The sequence below is a fragment of the Chiloscyllium plagiosum genome, unplaced genomic scaffold, assembly GCF_037043375.1.
Source record: "Chiloscyllium plagiosum isolate Xiang-an unplaced genomic scaffold, Cpla_swu_hap1 HiC_scaffold_37, whole genome shotgun sequence".
In the NCBI taxonomy this organism is placed as follows: Eukaryota; Metazoa; Chordata; class Chondrichthyes; order Orectolobiformes; family Hemiscylliidae; genus Chiloscyllium; species Chiloscyllium plagiosum.
In genome coordinates this window covers 3,560,084-3,586,996 of record NW_028270175.1, presented here as the reverse complement: position 1 = coordinate 3,586,996, position 26,913 = coordinate 3,560,084, and the positions used below count along the sequence as shown (strand labels likewise).

The 26,913-nt window shown below is 39.6% G+C and overlaps 1 protein-coding gene across 3 annotated transcripts in view; it reads right to left on the bottom strand.

Annotated features, from left to right (window-relative positions):
- Positions 1 to 26,913, bottom strand: part of LOC122540466 (guanine nucleotide-binding protein G(I)/G(S)/G(T) subunit beta-1) — a 69,347-nt gene that overhangs the window by 11,712 nt on the left and 30,722 nt on the right. For 2 of the 3 annotated variants that reach the window (XM_043676307.2, XM_043676310.2), the window contains exons 2-5: positions 12,523 to 12,630; positions 9,937 to 9,975; positions 6,219 to 6,325; positions 3,744 to 3,807 (exon numbers count right to left, since the gene is read on the bottom strand). In XM_043676307.2, the coding sequence (XP_043532242.1) occupies positions 3,744 to 3,807; positions 6,219 to 6,325; positions 9,937 to 9,975; positions 12,523 to 12,579 (267 nt within the window). In that variant the 5' untranslated portion in view covers positions 12,580 to 12,630. Of the gene's footprint in view, positions 1 to 3,743; positions 3,808 to 6,218; positions 6,326 to 9,936; positions 9,976 to 12,522; positions 12,631 to 12,983; positions 13,132 to 26,913 lie in introns of those variants that run through there. The other variant, XM_043676309.2, reaches the window with a different exon arrangement.

Genomic DNA, 26,913 nt, shown 5'->3' with positions numbered 1-26,913 from the left:
AAGTGGGTACATTTATTGATGACTGCAGTGGTCAGTATGGTTCATAACTCAATATTGTGAAGCAGTTTCTTTCCCTTCCTCCCAAAAGACTAACCTCATTGTCACTGATAGTCTCCAAAATCTTGGAAGTACCACTAAAAACTTAACTGGATCAGCCAAATAAAGTAGCCAGAGAGACAGATAGAGGTTCAGCATTCTGTGGCAAGCAACTCACCACCTGACTGTCAAGCATGCCCACAATCTATAGTGCACAGGAATGGGTTAGTTGTTGGGATAAGTAACTCCAATACAACAAAACTTTATACACGACAAAGCAACCTATGTAATCACCACCACACCCGCCACCTTAAATCATCCAAGTTCCTCATCACTGAGGAACAATTCTAGTGCGTATCAATTACAATATGCAAAGCAGCAACTCAAACTTCCTCCAACATTACCTCAACAATCCATGAACATCAACGAGCCACAAAATGCCACGACCAGCTATCCTTAGTAGCCACACACGCAGACGACAAGCAACATGAATTCGACTGGGACAACACTACCATTATAGGGCAAGCCAAACAAAGAACAGCCAGGGAATTCCTAGAAGCATGGCACTCTTCCACAAACTCCATCAACAAACACATAGACCTGGACCCAATATACCGGCCACTACAGCGGACAGCTGAAACGGACAACTTGAAGCGGCAGGGACAGACCACTATAAATGCCGGAGGAAACACCACAGAAGCGCTTCACAGGAGGCTCCCAAGCACTGAGGATGTCACCTAGACAGGGGACGAAACGTGCAACAAAAATTTTCAGCTCGGCGAACAGAACCACAACAACGAGCACCCGAGCTACAAATCTTCACCCAAACTTTGATTACCTCACAGACCCACCACGATTTCTACTATCTAGAAGAACAAAGCACAACAGATACACGGAAGCACCAGCACCTGAGAGTTCCTTTCCAAGGCCCATATCATTCAGACTTAGAACTACATGGCCTCTTCGTCATGGTCACTGGATCGAAGTCCTGGAACTCCCTCCCTAAAAGCACGATGGGCATGCCTACATCATACTGGTCTCAGCAGTTCAAGACAACAAATCACCACATTTTAAAAGATAAATGTCAGAATCGCTCGTATGGAAGCAGGCCATTTGGCCCATTGAGTCCACACTGCCCCTCCAAAGTGTAGCCCATGCAGACACACTCCCCCTACCTACCCCCGTAACCTTGCACTTCTTATCCACCTAGCTTGCGCATCCTTAGTGGACAATTTAGCATGGCCAATCCACCTAACCTTCATATTGTTGGACTGTGGGAGGAAACTGGAATTCCCAGAAAGCCACACAGACATTGGGAGAACATGCAAACTCACCCAAGTGTGGAATTGAACCTGGGTCTCTGGTGCTGTGAAGCAGCAGTGCTAACCACTGAGCCACCGTGCCACCTCTATCATCCCAAATTGCCCTTGAGAAGCAAAGTTAAAAATCATACAACCCCAGGTTATAGTCCAACAGGTTGATTTGGAAGCACTAGCTTTCAGAGTGCTGCTCCTTCATCAGGTGATTGTGTGACACAACCTGAGGAAGGAACAGCGCTCTGAAAGCTGGTGCTTCCAAATCAACCTGTTGGACTGTAACCTGGTGGTGTATGATTTTTAACTTTGCACACTCCAGTCCAACACTGGCACCTCCAAATTTGGGATGAGCAAGCAATGTTCAACATACCCTGAGATTTCGCTGGAGAAACAGTTACAGATATACTTTTAGGCACTGTCGTAATGAGCATACAACCACAAGCTCAGGGGACTCTATAGGATGTTAAAGCTGCAAACAACATGCTTCAGGCTGGGACAGCAGACAGGTGGGGGACATCACTAGAAAGGGAGAATGCAACAACTCTGTCAATACCAACAAAGTGAAGAAAGTGCATCAGGCGACAATCAAAAATAATGTAATTTGTGATCAAGGATGATTCAGAATCAGGAAAAATGGAAAGTGACCACATATTTAATAACCTAAGAAAGGAGGTTCATGATAGGGCCACAGTTTAAAATGATAGATGGAATTTTGGAGGAGAGGTAATGGCTGTTTTGAAAGAAAGAAGGACATTACTTGGAAATTGTTCACACCATCACCTGGATGTAGCACAAACTGACAAAAAAAAAGGTGTCATTGTACTTCCAAAAGTATGTGGCTGGTGAACATGTTGAACTCCATGCCTCCAAATTGCAAGTGTTTAGTTTTGCAGTGCTTTTTAATAACAGTTACCTGTCATTTTTTAGAGTCAGAGAGTCATAGAGATGCACAGCATGGAAACAGACCCTTTGGTCCAACCTGTCCATGCCGACCAAATATCCCAACCCAATCTAGTCCCACCTGCCAGCACCCGGCCCATATCCATCCAAACCCTTCTTATTCATATACCCATCCAAATGCCTTTTTAATGTTGCAATTGTACCAGCCTCCATCACTTCCTCTGGCAGCTTGTTCCATACACGTACCACCCTCTGCGTGAAAAAGTTGCCCCTTAGGTCCTTTTTATATCTTTCCCCTCACCCTAAACCTATGCCCTCTAGTCCAGGTGGGGGGGGGGGGAATCCAGAACTAGAGGGCATAGATTTAGGGTGAGGGGAAAGATATGAAGAGGACCTAAAGGGCAACTTTATGCTGCACTATAATTTTTAATCATGAAGCTCAGCATCTTGAAATGGTTAATAAAATTACAAACATATTAAAATAAATCCAATTTAATAAAATCAGATTGGTTAAGGGGGTTAGGCTTATCCAGCTGAACTTCAGGCACCAGGTCACCTACATATACATCTGTAATACAGCTCCTCTTTTCCCCCCTGCCACTGCTCATTCCCTACATTTACTACCTATCCCTATTTGTGATGGAGGATATAGTGATTTAAAATATAGGAAAGTCTGCCATATAGTCTGTCATTGTTAACTCCATTTCATAGATACTAAGTTTGACACCTTGTACTATGCATTAATGAAGCTCAGTGCTGCAGTGCACTGCAAGAATTTCCAGCTGATTCTTTACCAACTCCTTTGTTTCATCAGCAAAAAATACTGAACGTTTCAGTACTTCTGAAAACTTTAGTTACAACCACTGACTGTTTCAAGCCTGCAGCTGTGCAGATTCAGAATTAATGCAGAAATATAAACATTCTAATACAAACTCAAAAGCTTTTCTACTTCGGAGAAATTCCACAAATTTATCTCAGCTGAAATATTTAATGTTAAAGTCCTTGAAGTTATAGTAATTCACAGTTCAGAAGAGTCACACCAGATTCAAAAGGTTAACTGTTTGTCACTCCACAGATGCTGCCACACCAGAGTTTTGCCAGCATCGTAGGTCTGTTTCAGATTTCTAGCACCAGGAGTAGATTGCCTTTATTCAAGGATGTAAGCAATCCCGATCCATCACCAACCAACATTTGTGTACAGCCACCAGGACCGGGAACCATGACTGATTTTGTTCCTTATTTAAGGAAGGCAGACAGATCAATTTAGTTTAGAGCTGAATGTAGGTTGCTCTAAACATGGCTCGTTTATCCAAAGAGTTTGTGGAGAAATTCATAAATTTTAAAGTTCCAGAATTACTTGATCCAACGAATCAAGTACTGTAGTTAAACACAATTAGGTGCCATGGATTTATTTTGAAAGTTCATTTGTGTCAAGTGTAGCCATGGAAACTTTTGAGCCAAATTCAATTCCAAACTTAAGCCTGTACTCACTTTGTTTGTGGTATAGCTATCCCAGATGATCAATTTCCCATCCTGGGAGGCACTCACTAGCAGTCTACAGGGGAGGAAAAACAATAATACAGCTGATACCATACCACATTCAGATCACATATGGATTAAGGCAAAACATTGCAGTTCAAAGGTGATCTTTAAAATCTAAAATAAATTCAACTACTTTTTCACTTCATGTGTGCTCCATAAACAAATTTATAGGAAATAGTTTACAGAAATGAACACTCTCAGGTTCACATGAGAAATAAAAAAAAACTCTCCAAAACAGTCAACTGTCAAACATAATGCAAATCACAAAGTTTGTATTAGGTTTTACCTCAACTCAAGTAAAACATTACTCCACTCTCAAATTATCTGTAGTCCACAATACATTTTTGCCCATCACATACATGGAATCAAGTTCACTGAAATCCAAAAAATGATTTCAAAGTGACTTTCTTGAAAAAACAATTTTCTATTTAATGTAGAAAATGAACACGGGGTTTCAGTGCTTTTAAAGCCAAAAGATCTAAATACTAAACCTTCCTAAACATATTCAATAAATAACTTTGTCATTTATCTATTCAATTAAAAATAATTTCAATTTCTTTAACGTTTGGGAGTACAAACATTACACTTCAGTTTAAACACTTGCTCACTGTTTTATACAACATACCTTGTAAGATTGGTTAGTTATAACTTGGTGCATGCTTCCATTTAGGTAGCAGACATTTACATTGTTCATTTTATCGAAATGCATATTAAACTTAACAGCACTTCCATAACTTGAATGTTATGACAGGTGGAGTTCTACAGACCTCAAATTTTCCTATGTCATGAACTGTAGTAACATGACGCAACAACAATGAAGGACTGCAAAAACATTTTGCCATCTAAATAATAACTAACGCTGCTTTTCTGGGCTTTTGAATTTTGGTTATTGTTGTGATAATTCTTACGTTAAACCTAATCACTCTGCCAGTTAGCTTTGCACATATTGGTACTATTGTTACCAGAGAAATGTTCTAACAAATTTAATATTTGAATACAGAGCATCAGTGCTATTACATCTTTTCATAGTTATACCACTGTGCAGTCAACAATTTGTCTTTTATAAAACAGGTATATCATTGTACAAGATAAAGCTACAGGGGCCTGTAATTATCAAATTTAAATATTCCATTCCACAGATATAAAGCACTTAGCGTGTCATGTGTTATTTGCAAGAAATATGTCCATAAACAGCAGGTGGAAGAAGTGGTAAACAGCAAACCACCTGACTGCAAATTCAGGAGAGCTATGTTGAGGAACTGCTTTGTTCACAAATAGTCAGCAATGGAATATTTACTAAAATTTGTGTTCCAAGTGTTTGATTTAGTGGATATTTTGACAACAGCAATACATGTCTTAAGGAGATTCCAAGTGGATGGCCAATTTAAAAATATCTGAACTATATCAATGCGCTCATCTGATGAATAATGGGAAAATCTTATTTTGCCTATTTGTTGCTACAATTTGATAAAGTTGCAGAAATGCTGGGTCATCCTGCTCATCCACAAGAATATGCCTATTCCCTGATGGACTCAAGTATGAGTGCATCTAATCAGAATACTTAAGATTTCCCTAAAGATTTAACACACACCTGCTTCAATTTAATTAAATAAAGTTATGGTTTTTAGATTTATTAAGCATTTTTCTAAAATCTGAACATTTAAACCATACTTTAAATGAAGCATTATCTTGTTGAAATTGAAAATAGTTCCAATGTCAACATAAAACTGTAACATAATCATTAGCACTGCACTGGTGCTAAACATTACATTGGCACATTAGCTTCTCTTGTACTTATTGCCTTATTTCAACAAAGCTGGTCTGACAAAATGATAGATTAACTAAATGCATACAAGAAAGAATGCATCTAAGCAGGTTTCTCATGAAGATTACATTTCAATTTATCTTATTAAAAACTGCACATTCCTAGCAATATGAATTGGGTAATGGCACAATTAAAATTAGCGGCAGTGATAGACAATCCATACTAGATCAATCAGCAAGTTGTTCACATCATGAGAGTTGGAATGAATTTTATCTATAATTGTTTCAGTACCAAATAATTATTAATGCAGTCCTCCATTAGGTCTCTTTCTTGGAACCTTGGTAGCAAATGCGTTGTATTAAAGCATGATATGGTTAACAATTCATAATGTTTTTATAGAATGCCACTGTTTATGTTGTGCATTAGTTGCTCACTCTCTAGAGTCATTAGATAATGAAAACAGGCCCTTTGGGGATAAAAGGAGCAAACAAAATTCCATTTAAAATGGCATTGCGCCAACAACTAGACTGTTTGTTATCTTAAAAATTTTTTTAAAATCCTAATGAACTTATTTTATCCCAAGGTCCTGCTCTACACAGTCACTATCCATCTGAATCTATAGACCACTTAGAAAACAAGATAACTAATGATGTACACACCTGGAGTCAGTACCCCAGTGCATTGCATAAATCTTAGCAAGATGGCCTCGTAGTGTTCGCCTGGTACGCATTTGAATTCGCCCTACTGGGTCAATGTTAGCTGTGATCTATAAAAGGGAAAGAAAAACGTCAGCTTGCATAAAGTAAACCTTTCCCATAACAAGTATTTTCAACACCACAACCACACTACCCACAGATCTGAAACCATCCAGTACAAAAAGATTCTCTGTCAGTAGCTAAATTAAGATTCTATACTTAAAGAGAAAAGCAGCTGATATTTCAAGTTGACTTTAAAACTGTTCTGAAAAAAAGAGTCCTGCGCCAACTTGAAACACTGTTTCTCTCGACAAATGCTGCCAGGCCTGCAGAGTATTTCCAACACTTGCTGTTTTTACTTCAGATTTTCAGCATTATATTTTGCTTTTAATTAAACTTGTGGTTTTGTTTTGTTGGCTTTCTCAATTTGCCAGCTTAGTAAACGTGGTTAATGAATCAAAGATTTTTTTGGGGGGTAAGGACGATTTAACAGCAGTTGTGAATAGAAACTTAGATGGACTTCCTGCAACTCTCCCGAGCTCAGGATCTCCTTTCCCAATTACCACATGCCATTGATGTCCAAGCTAATGCAGAACAGGGAAAATTTCGTATTTGGTAGGAAACTGAGTTACTAAGAAAATGAATAACTTCATGATGGTGGCAAAATGATCCATGAAACATTATAAACCAGACAGCAAAAATATAAAATAGGAGACAGCCAGGAAGTGTTAAGCTATAATCATATCAGAATTTTTTCAAGTGATGGAGCAGGCTCAATGGAACTGATGTCTATTTCTGCTGTTATTTCTTATAAACATAAACAAAGTCGCAAAAGGTTAAAATTGAAAAAAAAAGAGGAAAAGTCTTTAGGTCACTGATTATGAAACAATAGGTAGTGAGAGATTTACACGGGAATTAGTAATTAAGCATTTCACATGCTATGACCAAGTATAATCATGAATTTCTCAATAAAGCATGTTCCAGAAATATGTCTGTGGATAAGTGGACTGCAAGTCATTTCATTAGGATGTGCAATAAACTATTTGATGTTATGTGACTTACGCTTCCTATTCTTTACCAAAACTTCTCATTGATGTTTCATCCTATTGTACTAATTTTTATGAAATCTTCAAATTAGACTACTGTAGAAATTACATTCAGGATTAAGTAAAAGGTTCTACAGACATGAACAGATAAATTTATCCTCAGCTTAAATGATGGTAAGTGGCTAAAACAAAGGTGATATTAATTCTGTCATGAGAGAAACTAACTAATTATTTCTTAGCTGTTCTGCCTTCATTTTCTTGCCATATTACAAAAGTTGTGGGTGAAAACTGAAGTCCAGCTGTAGCAATGGATACAAGAAAGTTTGTTGACTGACTTAAAACAAAATGAATCTAGCTATCCTTGCAATGTGAACAGTTTTTTTTGCTGACTTGTATAATACAAAATGCGCAAACACTTCAAGAAAATATAATAAGTTTTTAAAATGAAGGAAATACAATTTCACCGCCCATCTGGCTAAATCTGCATTTGTAGATCACAGAAACCATTCAAAACTATGTTACAGAGAATTGAAGGATTGGTTCCTTTTCTCTCTATTCTTCCTTTCTAAAATTGAAGATGAGATAGAAACAAGATTATGACCCATTACAAGTCCCCAAATAGTTTGAACAATTCATTATTTACCATTTCAAAGTTTGTGGTTGTGAAAGCTGTTAGATCACCCTCCTTTATCTTTCTGGTTTGTTGACAGCCTTTGCATCACCAAGGCCTCTAACAATGCACCACTTAGGGTGACACATGGCAGCTAAGTACCCTATAGTCCTAGGCCGAACTACATCAGATCTCAAAGAAACAAAGTCACCCCAGGAATGTGATGTATGGGCCCACTGTCCATCCACCAGGTTTCAGCTAGGAGTCAAATAGAACCCACTGCTTTATGGGTTTGACTTGTGAAAGTCAAAGATGCTGGAGAAGAATTCCATGGGGTAATTGACAACCTCTTTAAGCAAGTTCCTCTGACAACTCAACTCTGTGGGTTCTCGGTGCAGTGTCCTTATCCTTGCTATTGATTCAATTCAAGATAATAAAGGGAGTCAGTTTCCAAATTCCACTCAGATTGTACATCCAAAAACAAAAATGGGGAGGACACCTTATCCACATTCTTTGAAGTCAAAGGGCCAACACAAGCCAGCAGTTTACACATTATTAGCTTAGTTCCATTTGTACAGAAGGGTGCCTAGAGTTGCCTCCAATGATGGAAATCAATGCATTATTATGTCAGTCACTGCCTGGATCAAACTGGGAAGTCACCTGCTGCTAAGCTGAAATGTCTGCTTTTCTCTAGGGATGCTTTAGAATTAGGGATGCTATCCTATCAAAAAAGCTACCCACAAAATAAAAAAGCGAAAATTCTCCATTACGAAGCTGGAGCTGCAGGACTGTTCAAGCAGCATGCAGCCTTGCAGTCAACAGAAAACATATACAAGAGACTCAAGCTGATAGCTAATGTAAATAGTGATGCCAGTTGTGGGCAGTCATTTACCATCACACTAAGTGGTTTCAGAGCAATGCTAGCTAGCTCTGCATACAAGGTGTCAAGAGATCAACCCACACCACTGGGAGGGGAAGCTTCATTTGGCACCTGTAGTATACTGTGCCCTTTCAGAATTAGTTCATTCAACCAAAGAAATGCAATTTCTTAACTGATTGCATCTAGGTTTCAGGCATATAGCCACCATCTCTTCAAAATTCATAGATGTAAGTCATTCAGGTTGGGGAGTTAAAGAATGTTTAAAAGTAAGATTCACAGAATTAAAGGCATATTAGAATATTTGCTATTGGAACAAATCTCAAACTTCAAAAGAACAGAAAAAAACAATTTAAAAGTAAAGGGAAAGAGTATTTCAGTCATTGGAGCTCCAACAGCTGTAAAACGTGAACTAAGGTCTCCTGTTCATTATAACTTGACTGTCTTTAAATATGGCTAAATTCACATGAATCAATATTCAGCCAAATTTTAAAGTTTGCTTACATCTTGAAAGGATTATGGCTATTTATTTTGCACTTCATATTTCCTTTCACTATTCCCCCCCACCCCAAAAGCACTTCAAATCTCCCCTCATTAAACTGCATTGGCTATATGTCTAGCTCACGAACCTCTTTATGCCTTTCTGCAGTTTCTACATCTTGCAAGACTCCCTAGTTTGATACTACGCAAACAATTTTATTGCTCCTCTACCTACACTCAAATCATTAGTACAAACAGCAGTACTTGGACAGGTTTAAAATCTTCAATTTGTGAAAATACAAATAGTCCTATATTCTGACTTTTAGCTATTATACAACCCATGCTTTAAGTTTTAAAAAGGTTTCTTCCAGATTTTACCCATACATACATTTCCCACTGTGCTTTATTAATTCATATTTCAATACCTCAAAAGAAAGAAAATCAAAAGAAATTAGCTAACCAACCCATCCTTTACAAATGCAAGCTGATAGCCCACTTTTTGAAGCATCCATTCATGAATACCCACAAATTTGTTTACCCACAAATGAAACATCATTTCGCAGTCTCTTTTTCGTGAAGGGATTTTCTGAATCTTTAAAATATGAAAAAAGTGGAAAAGCTTAAAAAAAATTTAATGATTGAGTAAGCCATCAATAACTAAAACCTCACCTGGGCCAGAGTGGCATCCGCACATGCTTTCCTGGCATCCTGAAAAGGAAAGGCAACAATTAAAAAAAGCTTCAAAGTATTTCAAGAAAAGTGCATCAAAAGGGCATTGAGTTAGTTACAATTTTCTTTTCTAAAAGATTGGGATGTGGAAGACAATAGCAAAATAGTTAATAATTGCCCAACTTTGCTGTCCCAATGGTAATGAGACACATGGGATTGGAGTTGCTTAGGCCATTCCAGGAGGGACATCTAGATGTTGGATATTAACCAGCTGTGTTCTCTCAATTTCTCAGTTTCAATGGTCATTTTTAATCATTTACATTGTGAAAATGGTACAGATCAACGGTATTGGAGGAAGAGAGCTCAAACACATCCAACAAGTCTATAACAGGCTCATTTATCTCTCCACTCTGCAGCCACCCTGCCTCTACTCCTGATGAAGGGCTTTTACCCAAAATGTCGATTTTCCTGCTCCTCAGATGCTGCCTGAACTGCTGTGCTTTTCCACAACCACCCTAATCTAGACTTTGGTTTCTAGCATCTGCAGTCCTTGTTTTTAACCTATAAACAGCCTTACCGGTGGTGCAATCTTTCCAAGTTGATCCAATTTTATCATTCACAGCTATTCTTCAAAATATATATCTGCTGGGTTCTACATAGAAGAATACAGCGCAGTACAGGCCCTTTGGTCCTCGATGTTGCGCCGATCCAAGCCCACCTAACTTATACTAACCCACTATCCTCCATATACCTATCCAATGCCCGCTTAAATGCCCATAAAGAGGGAGAGTCCACCACTGCTACTGGCAGGGCATTCCATGAACTTACGACTCGCTGAGTGAAGAACCTACCCCTAACTTCAGTCCTATATCTACCCCCCCTTAATTTAAAGCTATGCCCCCTTGTAATATCCGACTCCATACGCAGGAAAAGGTTCACACTGTCAACTCTATCTAACCCCCTAATCATCTTGTACACCTCAATCAAGTCACCCCTAAACCTTCTTTTCTCCAATGAAAACAGCCCCAAGTGTCTCAGTCTTTCCTCATACGATCTTCCTTCCATACCAGGCAACATCCTGGTAAACCTCCTCTGCACCCGTTCCAGTGCCTCCACATCCTTCCTATAGTATGGCGACCAAAACTGCACACAATATTCCAGATGCGGCCGCACCAGAGTCTTATACAACTGCATCATGACCTCAGGACTCCGGAACTCAATTCCTCTACCAATAAAAGCCAGTACGCCATATGCCTTCCTCACCGCACTATTTACCTGGGTTGGGTTCTTGCATCAAGAATTGGTAGGTTGCAAACTTAGCTATACAATTTTAAAAACTGTCCAACTGAACCCAGGTGGCAGAAAGCACAGGAGACTGGCCATTTATATCCTAACTCCATGTTCAAATACAGGCCAATAAAAACTTGCTCAGCACAACAGTCATCACCCAGCAGTTTGGGTTATGGATTGAAAGTACGAGTCTGCTCCTTAGTGACTGAGGAGTCAAGAGATGGCTAGAACAGGTAATGGGCAAGAATGGCCAAATTAGTATAGCACAGTGCTTTGAGGATTGGGTCAGGATAATTCAGATAGCAGATGCTTGAAATGAGAACTCCTCATTCAAACAGAAACATTTTCAGCTTGAGCACTTCAATGGTTAACACTTTTCCAATTGATTGTTTCTGCAGAACTTATACCAAAATGCTGGAGAAACTGATTTGTTTGGCATATTCTGTACAACAACATAAATGCATTTTTCAAAAACAGTCAGTGAAGCATTTGAATCTTTGAGGGTGGGAAAAGAGCATAAACACTATCAATGTGGGTGGAATACTCTGCTCCTGTGCTGTGAGCTTGATGTAATACAAAATGTGTACATAAGGAGTTCAGTTAAAAGGAACCAACGTATTTAAATTCTTCATCCAACAATGGAAACTTTGCAAATAGGTAATTTATACCAGGTGCATGATGGACCAGAGGGAAGTCAGCTGCCAACCGTGTAAACATGTTTTGTAGTTAATGAGGCCTAAAGCCTCTCAAACCTTGCCATAAATTTTCACAAACAATCTGACTGCCCCCATTTGAGAGAGAAATCAAAGACCCATAAAAACAACCATTTAGAGGGTCTTTGACAGAATCCTGAATGTTCAGGGACAATAGTTGTTATGCAGGCATTGTACATACATGAAACATAATCAGGAACATACAAGATGAGGATTAAGTATCTTAATGCCCTGGAGACTTCGGACTTACTGACAACGTTGAATGATTTCAATTAAATGCACACTTTGGGAGAAGGTGCTTTCAAATGCAGGAAACGCAAACAACCTAATCAGCTCCCAAAAAGTACACTCTGCAGGCCAATCACAATGCACTCCACCTCTTCATAAGAAAGCTTTTCAAGATACCAAACTTGCTATTCAAGAAATTACATACAAACCTATCATTTACCATTTAAAGTACAGTATATTAGTAGCAATGTAATGCCATTCCTTTTAAACTTACTTTTTAAAAATCCAGCCACATGAATTCACGCCAAACTAAAATACAAGTTTCGCAAAGCGGACCAAGTGATATAATACTCACTCGGATCTGATTCTTCAGTTGCTCGGCCTCTTGACGTAACTGATCCAGCTCACTCATTTTCCTGTACTAAACTTGTGCTTTATTGCCTCCACTTGGTCACACTGATTTCTGAAAGAAAAACAGCAGAAAGTCACATTCTCTGCCATGAGGAAGAAAAATACATGCTAGAGGTCCTAAAGTAGCTAAAATATAGGTAAGGACTTGGTGTATACGACCAAAAAGCAACCAAACTTTTAAAATATATTGAGAACTTTCTTGCACATTTTTCATTTAGTAAATACATACGAACAGATTAACAAAAATATGCAATTATACAAATTTAGCATGTCGGAGCACCTAAAGCTTTCTCATGAGTTGCATATCTGTTTTAAATGCTCTTAGCACTGACAAGAATAAAGAATCTCCAATAGCAGCAATCTGAATCAGGAAATCTTTAGAACTTTCAGTTGTTACATACTTACAATTCTTTTTGAGTTTCTAAATATTAACTTGTCTTAATGATTCAAAACTTTCTTCCAGTCTAGTCTATTTGCTAGGTGTGTAGGACTGCGTCTTCCTCAGCAGTATAATGCACTCAGGCTCAGTGTAGTTGATTCTGCGGCTAAGCCAAATCGGTTTAACAAAACCTGCTGATTATATAAACCTACTGCAATCCATGACCTAAATCCAGTCACTGCTATAAGACATGCAAGTTCCACTTACAATATTAAGCCTACAGAAAGTTGGGATTGAGATGGAACAATGGCCAGATTCCATTCATAACCAGAGATGAAACCACTGAGAAACTAGGACTACAAAAAAAAGATTCCATCTCTTGCCCTTTACCCAGAAGAATCTACTAGCATTTCACTCCCATTCATAAATCAAATTCTATTAGTTAAAATTAGCTGAAGTTCTAACTATCAATTTTGCCACTATGAAAAACAAATGGCTAAGTTGCAAAAGCTCTAACTTAAATTGTTTATGAACTTCATTTTTTGTCACAAGACATCCATTTAACAGCTTCTTGAAAAATCCAAACTACAAAAGCAAACAAACTAAATTTTCAAATATTCCCCAATTCAAATGACAAACCGACAGCTTTAGGTAATATTTATATGTTTTGAGTCACATTGAACAGTTCTGTTTTTATGTAACTACAGATGAAATTTAACATGAACATAAAATGTTAACTGTGGCTGACGAAATTCATTGCCCAATTCACCAAGATGGCAATTATATTTGAAGAGAACAGCTGTATCAGTACTGTGCCAGGATTAAACCTTAACTATAAAATGCCTTTCAACCAGCATGTTTATTGGCCCATTCTCCTAAACTGGGTTTGCAGCGAGGCAATGACACCAAATCCTTTAATCTTTTTATGAAAAAATATGCCAGGATTAATGCTATCAGAACAAGATTAATCCATACAGTTGTCAGTACCATTTACTGCTCAGTGCAATGAATGACCTTTATGTCATTTTAATCACACTAATTTACTCACTCTCAGTGTAGCTTCAACTTTCTCAGTAGCTGACGCATCTAGACAGGTCCAGTATACCAGGCAAGGCCCAGATTTGACCTCAAACATTATTGAACCCGGGTCTCTGGCGCTGTGAGGCAGCAGTGCTAGCCACCGTGCCGCCCACTGTGCTAAAATCAAATGTCATAACTGGGCTGGGTGTGGGTTGCATTCAACACAGCTAACCCATTTTCTCACTCTATCTCTTACTCAGCTTTTCTTCTGTCCTGGCCTATTATCTATCATCTCCTTGCCTACCTACCTTAGTAGCTGACCTTGCCTATCTTAGTAGCTGACGCATCTAGACAGGTCCAGTATACCAGGCAAGGCCCAGATTTGACCTCAAACATTATTAATGCTATAACACCTACCAACTGGTCCAGTGTTATTGTAAAATTCCAACAATCCTAATTTTCTTAGTCTCAGAGTCAGTATTACCACAATAAAAATAAAACAAAGAACTGGAGACGCTGGAAATCTGAAACAAGAACAAATTGGAAATCAACAGGTCTGGCAGCACCTGACAGGAAAAAGCAAAGTTAACGTTTCATGTCCGGTGATTCTTCAGAATTATTAGTAGCCTGGAAAAAATAGTATTTATGCTGAGATTGAAAATGTTTTTTGGGGGGGGTTGAGCAAATGGGTGGACATATACTCTAGAGAGACAGAGAAAGACATGAAAGGGGTAGGTAGGCAAGGAGATGATAGATAATAGGCCAGGACAGAAGAAAAGCTGAGTAAGAGATAGAGTGAGAAAATGGGTTAGCTGTGTTGAATGCAACCCACACCCAGCCCAGTTATGACATTTGATTTTAGCACAGTGGGCGGCACGGTGGCTAGCACTGCTGCCTCACAGCGCCAGAGACCCGGGTTCAATTCCCACCTCAGGCGACTGTCTGTGTGGAGTTTGCACATTCTCCCAGTGTCTGCGTGGATTTCCTCCGGGTGCTCCGGTTTCCTCCCACAGTCACAAAGATGTGCAGGGCCAGGTGAATTGGCCATACTAAATTGCCTGTAATGTTAGGTAAGGGGTAAATGTAGGGCTTTGGGTGGGTTTCGCTTCGGCGGGTCGGTGTGGACTTGTTGGGCCGAAGGGCCTGTTTCCACACTGTAATGTAATCTACTCTTATCTAATCACAGTCACCCATTCCCACATACTCCTAGGCCCATGATCACTGTAGATGACGGACTGCATTCAGGTCTGCAAATCCAGTTTCTCATTCAACTATCATCTCTCATTTTTTTCTGTGTCCTGGTCTGCTGTCAATAATCCCCTATTTACCTATCCCTTTCATCTTTATCTCTGGTCTGTCTCTCCAACCAGTCACTCAGGTCTCCCCTCCACCCCACTTGACCGAGCATAAATACTAATCTTTCCTAGCTAACAGCTCCACTGGACTAAAAACATTAACTCTGTTTCCTTCTCAGAGGTCAACGGCCTGTTTCCATGCCGTATTACTCTATGCTGCCAGACCTGTTGAGTTTCTCTAGCAATTTGTTTTTGTTTCATTCTTACTGCACGCTGGTCCCATATAAAAAGGTTAATTATGATGGCTCACAAATTACAACTTTTTCTGAACACAAACCACTGGATTCAGTAAAATGGACATTACTTTGAGAGAGAGTGTGCTTTCCAGGAATAACTCAATGGCATTTTTCTTAGCGTGCAGTAGTTATCTTTAGACCTGCTGTGAAATCTGACAGGTGTTTAGCATCAGTGAATTCATGCTCTATCAAGATGTCTTGCAAGCAAATTGAAAGTTGTTGCAACCAATGACTGGAGAGCAATTCTAATAAAACTTAACTCACTGGTGAGCCTAAAGAAACCAGTTGGCATTCAATCCTTTACTATTCTCACTCACATACACAGACTTCCAAATAAATTAAAGATACTGCAAGAACTTCAGTTTGCATGCTGGGCTTAGCTTAGCTAAACTTTGCCTAAATACAGGTGAATCTCAGATACATTTTTAATGGCTGACTTAAGTATCAGCAACGTCTCCAGTTTAGTGTCAAGTGAAATACCAGTTTTCGGTCACAATTATTATGCACAGACCAGATATGCATAGTGTTCAAATGAACAAAATAAAACATAACAGGAATTAGTGTAACATATCAAATTAATAAAACATTTTTATTCACCTGCAAGAAGTGGGCATTACTGGCTGCCCAGCATTGATTGCATTTATCTGTTGGCATTTTAGATTACCAAATAAAATTTTGTAGTATAGGCAAGTAATTTAGTTTTCCAGGTACATGGTCATCAATTAACCTGACAACCAGTTCCCTTGTACATACTCCAACATTGTAGGTTTCTTTAAGGGGATCCTTAGTCCAAATAACTGAATGCTCATGATGAAATTAAAGATATGGATTTCCACAGCATATTACACACCCTCAGGATACCCCAAAATATTTTAGTCAATAAATCACATCTGAAGTGCAGTCATCTATAATATTGGAAACTTGGAAGCCAATCTGTGCACAGCAAGCTCTCATGAATAGCACTAGGATAACGACCAGATAATCGATTTTAATTGATGCTGACTGATTACATCCATAATTAAAATAAAATCTCAGTTGCAATTGTGTTGCTGCTCTTGTACTCATGTCAACTACATTGACTAGTTCAAATTGGATTAGCCAATTTGGATTACACACAACAGCTGATTTGAAGGAGCAGATATAATGTATAGCGAGCAACTGAGAAGGAAGACAGGAACATTAAAAGAAAATCGAAAATAAATTAACAGCACAGTGAGGTACTGAGAAAACATTAGATACAAGATTACCTTTCCCTCAAAGCGAGTGTGGAAACCAAGAGAGCAAAATACCAGGTTTCACAAAATATAGGATAAGCTCAGTTATCCGATCAATTTCGGATTATCCGAACAAGATCTAAAGGTCCCTGCACATGCATTTCAATTGAAATAGGAAAATTCTATTCCTCATCCATTTATTGCAATGTTTTGTAAATTTGAACAGGAATATAGATGCAAGTATGCTTTAACAAATAATTAACTTCAAATATATATTCGAGACATGACTTTAGGCTTAAGTCTTACACTTTTTATAAAAAGGCTCTCCAATACCTATTCTCCTCAAGGACAAAGGTCTGAGGCTGTGAACACACAACAAATGTGCAAGCCCGAACTGTGCGCTCTAACAGCAAGATTCGCTCTCAACATTGACTCGCTCCGTTCCCCCACTGGAGTCAGCGAGTTTGGAAATTTTTGCTCAGGTTGAAGTTCTGGATGTAAGTTTGCTCACTAAGCTGGAAGGTTCGTTTTCAGATGTTTCGTCACCACAAGGTAACCTCTTCAGTGAACCTCCAGTGAAGCACTGATGTTATGGCACGCTTTCTAATTATGTATTTAGGTTTCCTTGGGTTGATGTCATTTCCAGTTCTTTTTCTCAGAGGATGATAGATGGGATCCAAATCGATGTTTGTTGTTAAGAGCTCCAATTGGAATGCCATGCCTATAAGAATTCTCATGCACATCTGTTTGGCTTGTCCTAGGATAGGTGTGTTATCCCGGTCAATCTGAGACATCCTAGGACAAGCCGAACAGAGAAACACACGAGAATTCCTAGAAGCATGGCATTCCAACCATAACTATCAACAAACACGGTGATTTGGATCCCATCTATCACCCTCAGAGAAAAAGAGCAGGAAATGACATCACCAACCCAAGGAATCCTAAACACAAACAGAAAGCGGACCATAACGCTAGTGCTTCACTGGATGCTCACTGTTGATGTTACTTAATATGGTGACGAAGCGTCTGAAAACAAACCTTCCAGTTCAGCGAGCAAACTTGCAACCACTGACTCGTTCCATTTTGCAAACCCAACAATTTTTTTCCTCAGCTCATTCTCCAAGGCAGTCAAAAAATGAGATTGCACTTTGTTTCCATTGCTTTTTCCGCCCATTATCCCATGACAAGTCCTTTTCTCCAAACAAAAAAGTTCAATATATTTCAGCTGTCCAGAAAATTTAATGTAATTTTTTTTGATGGGGAGAGCAAATCATAGTGAGTGAGCATACATAAAAATAAACAGGAGGAAAATTTGATGGAAGTACAAGGAAAACATTACCCCCACAAAAACAAAATTGACAAGGGGACGGAAACTGAAGTCAGCAAACAAATCTTTCCCCTATCTCATGCTCCCCTTGTATTTTACACCTCCTCTCTAAGGACTCGGCAGTCAGAGGAGGGACGGATACCACTTGGTTAGTCTGGACGGCGGGACAACACGGAACAGAAAGATGCCAGCTGCTGTCAAGGGAAGGATAAAACAGAGTAAAATGTCAGCGAAAATTTCCAGACTTAAGTCAAACACAAACCTAAAAGCCATTTTATTTGTAAAATATCATGGATTTTTAAGCAATATCCAGTGTTTGGATACATTTTATTGATTGAATAAGGTAAACCAACTCTAAACGTTTTTAGATAATTACGTTCAGTACAGCTTCCTTTATGACCAGCTCAGTTATCCAAACATTTTTCTGACCAAAATACTCCCCACCCGTTTCATTTGGATAATTGAGGTTATTCTGTACTTGGAGATATAAGTGGTATTAGCATAGCAAATAACAAATTAATAGATGAAGTAAAAGTATGGAGAAAGAATAGAGCCTAAATCAGTATTATGGAACACATGAGAATGCATGCACAGTTAATAAGATTGTTGAGTTACAGATACAAATTGCCATGTGGAAACATGTTGTTGTACCGATAATAGCAACCTGGCTCAAGGGTGGGAAAAGACTGTGCTAAGTGTGCCTGGGTACAGGTATTCAGAAAACATGAAGCACGCAGGCAGATGGGGAGGCACACAGGAGAAGTGTGGCAGTGTTGGTTAAGCAAAAACATTATAATGCTGGCAAAAGAGGATGTCCCAGATGGTTCAAGGACAATACCAGTTTGGCTAGAGTTAAGAAGCAAAGAAAATTACAATGGCACATTGCTCGGTGTCGTCTATAGACCACAGAGTGGAAAGGGTAGAAAGAATAAGTCGGCAAGGGAATTACAGAATTTAGGGTGTAGGTTTGCTCGCTGAGCTGTAGGTTTGATATCCAGACGTTTCATTACCTGGCTAGGTAACATCATCAGTGGCGACCTCCAAGTGAAGCGAAGCTGTTGTCTCCTGTTTTCTATTTATATCTTTCTCCTGGATGGGGTTCCTGGGGTTTGTGATGTCATTTCCTGTTCGTTTTCCGAGGGGTTGATAGATGGCATCTAGATCTGTGTGTTTGTTTATAGCGTTGTGGTTGGAGTGCCAGGCCTCTAGGAATTCTCTGCCATGTCTTTGCTTAGCCTGTCCCAAGATAGATAAGTTGTCCCAGTCGAAATGGTGGATTTTTTTCATCCGTGTGTAGGGCTACGAGGGAGAGGCTAGCTGGTGTTCGTGCATCCTGGTGGCTAACTTTCTTCCTGTTTGTCCTACGTAGTGTTTGTGGCAGTCCTTGCATGGAATTTTGTAGATGACATTGGTTTTGTCTATGTTGTACTGGGTCTTTTAAGTTGGTTAGTTTTTGTTTGAGTGTTGGTGAGTTTGTGTGCTATTAGGATTCCAAGGGATCTTAGTAGTCTGGCTGTCAATTCTGTCATTACAGAGTTATTATGCCAACATGACACAGGAGTTATAATGGGAAACTTTAGTTGCACAATATAGACTGAGATAGCTACAGGGCAAATGCTCCTAGATTGCACGCAGGGAAGTGCAGAATATGTCCTGTCCTACAAGTGCACTATTGGATCAGGTTCTTAAAATGAGGTGGGCCAAGCGAATAAAGTGGCCATGGGAGAATATTTAAGGAGACAGTGACTATTGTATTTTAAGGTTCAGAATGATGGTGAAGAATGACCAGCATTAATCCAAAGTAAGTAAAACAAAATCAATTGGCAGAAAGTTAACTTCAATGGGGGAAGGAGATAACTTGGGATGATTGACCGAAACAAGGGGTTAGCGGGTAATATTTGTAACTGAGCATTGGGTTCAAAGATGGTACGAATACAAAGTTTATTATCTCAAATAGAAAAGGTAGGACAAAGCCTTGAATTATAAGGTACATAGAAAGGATGGTAAATAGTACACAAGTATCAGGTAGAAAATAAAACTGAAAATTGAGAAAGCTCAGAGTGGAGGTGAAAAAGCAAATTGAAATAGAAAATTACAAAAAAAAGTGGCAACTGACAAAGAGGTACCCAAAGTCTTTTGAGTGTATGAACATAAATAGTAAGTGGTAAAAAGGAGCAGGGTTGATCAGCAATCAGAAAGGCAGCAAGTGCTGCAGAGGTGTTAAATGAATACTGCTGTGTGCTGGTCTTTACTAAAGAGCGAGATACTAATCCAGAAGAAACTGCCACTTGAAGATTCAAAATTCCTAAGGAACAAAATGTTGAATACACTTAGTAATTAAAGTTGACAAAACATCAGAGATGGATGAAATGCATTCAAGGACTTTGATGGGTGAGTGAAGATTACAGGAGCACTGACCATAATTTTTCAGTCTTCCCTAGACTCAGAGGAAGTATGAGATAACCGGAAAATTGCAATCGCTATAGCCTTGCTCAGCAAAGGTTGTAAGAACAAGCCCAGTAATTTAAGGCCAGTTCATTTAACTTTAGTGGAGAGGCTTCGAGAAACAATTATTCAGGATAGGGTTAGTAGTCATTCTACAGATAGGTTTATTACAAAGAGTCTGCCTTGATTTCTGAAGGAGAAATTGTGCCCAACTTGGAATTTTTTGAAGGCTTAACAGAAGGCCGATAAGGATAATGCCGTTGACATGATGCACATTGAGTTCCAGGTGAGATAATATAGTACCATACAGACTTGTAAGGATAATTACAGGTCATGGAATAAGGATAGTAGCAATGTGGATACAAACTTGGCTGAGCAACAGGAAATAGTTGTGGTTGATAGATATTTTTCAGGCTAGAGGAAGGTAGCAGTGATGTTCCCCAGGAGTTGGTATTGGGAGCTCTACTTTTCCAGATATATATTAATGATCCAGATCTCATGTGCAGGGATAAATTTCAAAGTTTGTAAACGACAATACATTTAGAAGAGTTTAAAATTGATGGGACCATCAAAAACTCCAAAATGACAGGTTAGTCTGAATGGGCAGACAGGTGGCAGGTGGGGTTCAATGCAGCGAAATATGAAGTGATGTATTTAGTATGAAGAATCTGGGGGATGCAGGGACCTATGAGAGGGTGTGTACAGATCACTAAAGGTAAGACAAGTTGAGAGAGTAATAAAAAATACAGTATCCTCAGGTTTTATTAAGAGGGACAAAGAGTAGAAGATCAAGATGTTAAACTTTTATTAGACATGTGTTAGATCTCAGCTGGAATAGTGTACACATTTCAGGGTACCACATCATTGAAAGGATGTGAATGAACTGGAAAAAGTACACAGTTAACGTATGAGAAAATTCCAGAAATGAGGAACCTCAATTATGAGGTCAGATTGGAAAAGGTGCCTCACAGGAGATCTGATAGTAGTTTTCAAAATCTAAGGGGGCTGGACAAGAATTCTCATTTATAAAAAGAATAAAGAACTACAAGACAGATTTAAAGTGATCTGCTAAAGAAACAAATGCGAGCTGAGCAGTTAGAGTCCAGAAGACATTGCCTTAATGAATGGTGGAGGCAGCTTCAATCGAAGGATTCAAAATGTTATTGGTTGATTATTTAGTTAGAAATAACATTGAAGGGTATGGGAAAAAAAACAAGATTGCCAGTAATTAATGTTTCTTAACTGAAGAGATGGTGCAACATTGTGGGCTGAATAGCTACCTTCTCAGCCATGTGATCACATCATAAATGTTGAATTTCACAGGTAGTAGTAAACAATTTTATTCACTGAGCAGGAATAAATCAAACTTACAACCGAGTCAAAATATCATTCAGTCCTTTAGAGGCAACATCTTGAACGACAGTCATGTTCACAATACAAAGACAGTCAGAGGACTCTAGGCATAACAGCAGTATTCCTGTTTCTGGGCTAGAATGTCTGGGTCCACACCAGACTTGCATTGGAAATGTGTCACAATGTGAGATCAGGTTGATTTAAAATAATTAGAAAGACAGCAGGATGTCAGTAACAGGCTAGGGCAGGTTTGGCACTTGCGATAATGACCAATTGGAAAGATTGCAAGAGCCAGCCTTCCCCAAGTATTCATTATAAGCAAAATGTTGAACGCAAACAACTTTTCTTTGATTAGATGCTTTAACAATAAAAAAATCAATGCTTCCGGTATATTCTCAAAATTCCTTCTTTAATAAGAACTATTTCAATAAACTTGAGATGACTGAAAAAAGAAATTTCAGCTTGAAGCACAAAGCTTTCATTGTTAACAGTGACACTATTCCACTCAGTAAAACACAACAGATGCTGGAAATCTTGATGTAAAGTGAACATGCTTAAGTGTTAACCCTCTCTATTTCCCCACATATGCTGCCCAATAAACTTGGTGTAATCACTATGATCAACACAAGTGAAGTCACTTAAACTAGATTTTCCTGGACCAATCCAGATTTATATTAAGGTCATTGTAGATAATACAAATACATGCTTTGGGAACAAGCAATGCCAATATACTATCTAATAAAATAGTTCACCCAGCAATCCTGGCTAAAGGTCTTCAAACTTGATTAAGGTTTTACCTAAACGTGCATAGTATGAAGCCAAGGTGTATTTCACTTGTGAACTAGAAGCTACACATGTTCAAATACAAGATATTGTTTGGTGTAAGCTATGAAGCGAGTTTGTGCATACATTGCATCTTTTTTCTAGAAAGGCTCTGGAAGCTGGCTATCTCTACTGCGTTCCTACAGCAACACCCTGACCAATTTCCCTCCCTGATCGGAGGTTAGTTAGTTAACTAGAACCGAGTCATATCCTGCTGCATTGCCATGCTAGTCTCAGTCCAATAAATCAGTATTCCTTTCAAGCTGTTAGAAAATGGGTGAACTCTCAAAACGTTTGGTTTCTAGAGTCCTAGTTTCGATCAGTGAAAGGCTAAAAGCTCGACTTTGCAGCTTTTAAGCAATTTTCAAGTTTTGTAATACCAAGCAATCATAAATAAGGTATGGTGGAATTTTTCAAAGGGAACAATGTGCTGTTTCAAAAGCTAAGTATTTTCAACTTAGCAATGTAAATTATAATTTCAATTCACAAGTTGTATGAACACAAATTTCATTGTGAAGAATTTGCACCAAGTCGAGTCGCTTCTTGACCATTTCTGGACCTTCATTCAACCGACAGGAGCAAAGTACTCCTGGCATTCTGAACAATGCCCTATAACGTGAATAGGGTTGAGGGGTGTTGAGCCAAGTTGCGCACAAACTTCATAGCCTCTGATGTGGTTTTAAGCCACAGCATTTACATTAAGACTCTCCTTAATAGTAACCCCCAGGATTTTGATGGTAGAAGATTCAGTGATGGCAATACTGTTAAATATAAAAAGGTTACTAAGCTATGTTTCCTTAAAAATCAAACATAGTTATAAATTGTCACCTTCAGTACTCCAATGCAAGTGATATTTAAAATCTTAAGCAATTTAATGACACTAAGAGCTAATAAAAAAAATCAATCGAGTCAGTGACTTAAAACAATTGCTGGAAATACTCAGTGGACCAGATAGCATGAGGAGAGGAAGTTGTTTCAGATTGAGATGACCCTTCATCAGAAAATTCAGCGAATTCTTGCATCCAATGTGATAAATGTCACTATTTTACAGAGTTCCAGAACTTTCTGAATATGCAATATTTTTGATCCTGTGCAGCTGTAACCTTGCCTCGCTGTCTAAAAACCTTATAAATCGGTATGTCCTGTTGTGTCAAAAAAAAAGTGTAGCACTGGAAAAGCACAGGTTAGGCAGAATCCGAGGAACAGGAGAGTCAACATTTTGGGCATAAGGAACGTCACTTTCTCCATATCCTTGTTTGCTATGATCTGCCTGCACAGCTTGCAAAACAAACTTTTCACTGTACTTAGGTACATGTGACAACAATAAATCAAAGCACTCCCAATGCCTGCCATCTTGTTACAAAAATGTACTTAGTACGTGTGCAATTGAACATTAAGTTAATATGCTGTCAGTGGATGGTCAAATTTCAGTGCAACTTAAAAATGAGTTGAACAGTCAAAGGCCAATGGTGAGAAAAATACTGGACAGTTCGATTTCCAGTTTAGTTGAATAATACCTCCACACTCCCACCCCAATCTGATGCAAGCAATTATGCCGCTATTTGGTTTGCTTCAGTTTTGATTTTATATTTAATTTCTTCAAAGACTTGTAAAAATTGGTGCAGATGCCACTGGTAGGGCTTGGGAGCACAGATTTATGGTTTTGGGCAAGGGATGTAGTGAGAATAAGATATGACTGTGAATAACAGAATTCATTCTTGAGTGTGGAGGAACAGAAACAGTACTTTCAGACAGAAATAAACCTGCATGGCTAGACACACCAAGTAGAAGTCGAAGTTCAATGATTCAGCTATGATGAGAGTGTAGATATGCTGGTTATTTTCCTTAGAGCAAAAGGGTGGGTGGGGAATGACTGAATTGTACAAAATCATGTTATTTAAGAACATAGTGGCACAGTGGTTAGCACAGCACCCCGGACCCTGGTTCAATTCCACCCTCAGTGCCTGTGTGCGGAGTTTGCACATTCTCCCATGTAGACATGTGTTACCTGCGGGTGCTCATTTCCTCCCACAGCACAAAGATGTGCAGGTTACATGGACTGCCCATGGGAAATTGCCCATAGTGTCCTGGGATGTGCAAGTTTGATGTTTGATAGAGTAATTGTGGGCTTATAGGGGGAGGATCAGACTCAATGGGTTGAATGACCTCTATCTGCATTGTAGGGATTTCACGAACTATTTACACACTTGAAATGCCACTGAACATCATGGGGTGATGACCAGATTTGCTCTTGTGGGAGATGTGTATTGATTATTATGGCATGAAAGCTATAACAGCCCAAGCCTAAATGTTGTGCAAGTCCTGCTGCATTTAGACATTGACTGCTCCAGTATGAGTCACGAATGGTGCTGAACATTGCAGAGTAAATTACCTGGTTTTAAAAAAACATACACTGACAGGGTGAAATGTCATCCTTATCTGGTCTGGCCTACATCTAACTCCAGACCCAGACCGTGGTTGACTCTTAACTACCCTCTGAAACAAGACTTAAATGAAGTTCCTGCCATTATTCTCATCAGCTTCAAAAACTCTCAAGCAGCTATTTTGTCTTGTTTAGTGGGTTTCATTAAGCAGGTAAGAGGGGGGAGAAAGAGAGGGGGGGGGAGAAAGAGAGGGGGGGGAGAAAGAGAGGGGGGGGGAGAAAGAGAGGGGGGGGGGAGAAAGAGAGGGGGGGGGAGAAAGAGACGGGGGGGAGAAAGAGAGGGGGGGGGGAGAAAGAGAGGGGGGGGGGAGAAAGAGAGGGGGGGGGAGAAAGAGAGGGGGGGGGAGAAAGAGAGGGGGGGGAGAAAGAGAGGGGGGGGAGAAAGAGAGGGGGGGGAGAAAGAGAGGGGGGGGAGAAAGAGAGGGGGGGGAGAAAGAGAGGGGGGGGAGAAAGAGAGGGGGGGGAGAAAGAGAGGGGGGGGAGAAAGAGAGGGGGGGGAGAAAGAGAGGGGGGGGAGAAAGAGAGGGGGGGGAGAAAGAGAGGGGGGGGGAGAAAGAGAGGGGGGGGGAGAAAGAGAGGGGGGGGAGAAAGAGAGGGGGGGGAGAAAGAGAGGGGGGGGGAGAAAGAGAGGGGGGGGGAGAAAGAGAGGGGGGGGGAGAAAGAGAGGGGGGGGGAGAAAGAGAGGGGGGGGGAGAAAGAGAGGGGGGGGGAGAAAGAGAGGGGGGGGGAGAAAGAGAGGGGGGGGGAGAAAGAGAGGGGGGGAGAAAGAGAGGGGGGGGAGAAAGAGGGGGGGGGAGAAAGAGAGGGGGGGGGAGAAAGAGAGGGGGGGAAGAGAAAGAGGGGGGGGGAAGAGAAAGAGGGGGGGGGAAGAGAAAGAGGGGGGGGGAAGAGAAAGAGAGGGGGGGAGAAAGAGAGGGGGGGAGAAAGAGAGAGAAAAAAAGAAAGAAGAGGATGGGGGGGGGAGGGGGAGGAGGAGGGGGGGGGGGGGGGGGGGGGGGAGGGGGAGAGAAGGTGAGTGGAAGGAGGGGGAGGTGAGTGGATTTATTTTTCCCAATTGCCCAAAAACTAATATGGTTCAGGACAACCTAGTTAGGAACAGCAAAATAAGCTAAACATACAATGTTTAATGATAGAATCAAATTTATGATGCCTTTTAAACATTTCCCAAATTTGTATTTAAATTTGCTTTGGTTAGGACAGTCGATCTTCCTGATTAAAATAGTATGTATGAAATGAGAAGACAAGGTAGCCCATCAAATGGTTCCCTTTGTAAAATGACAAAAGTGCTGTTCAGACAAAATTTAGTTACACTCAACATGCTCTACCAATGCCTTCATCTGCTGGATTTGTGAGATAACTGATTACACCTAGACTAAGACTGATCTTCAAAGACTGAAAAAAATACATGGAATACATTTAATGTCTTTGTTTAAATGAGCGAGTTATATTTAGAAAAAGATTCAAAGTCTTACGATATATGGTTGAGCCATTTCTGTCGATTTTCATCACTTGCAATATCCCTTCTAAAGCATAAATTAATGTCACAGAATTATTAGAATGAGCAAGTGACCTTCAACAATAATTGTGTTTACTTGAATAAAACAAACTCTTCAATAAAATTAGGTTTACAGGAATAATGTTCAAAGATTACGACTCCTCTTTAGGCAAGAGGACAAAAGGAATCTAATCAATTTTTCACTTTCAACTAAATCGTGGCATAATGAAGTGATGTAAAATTAAC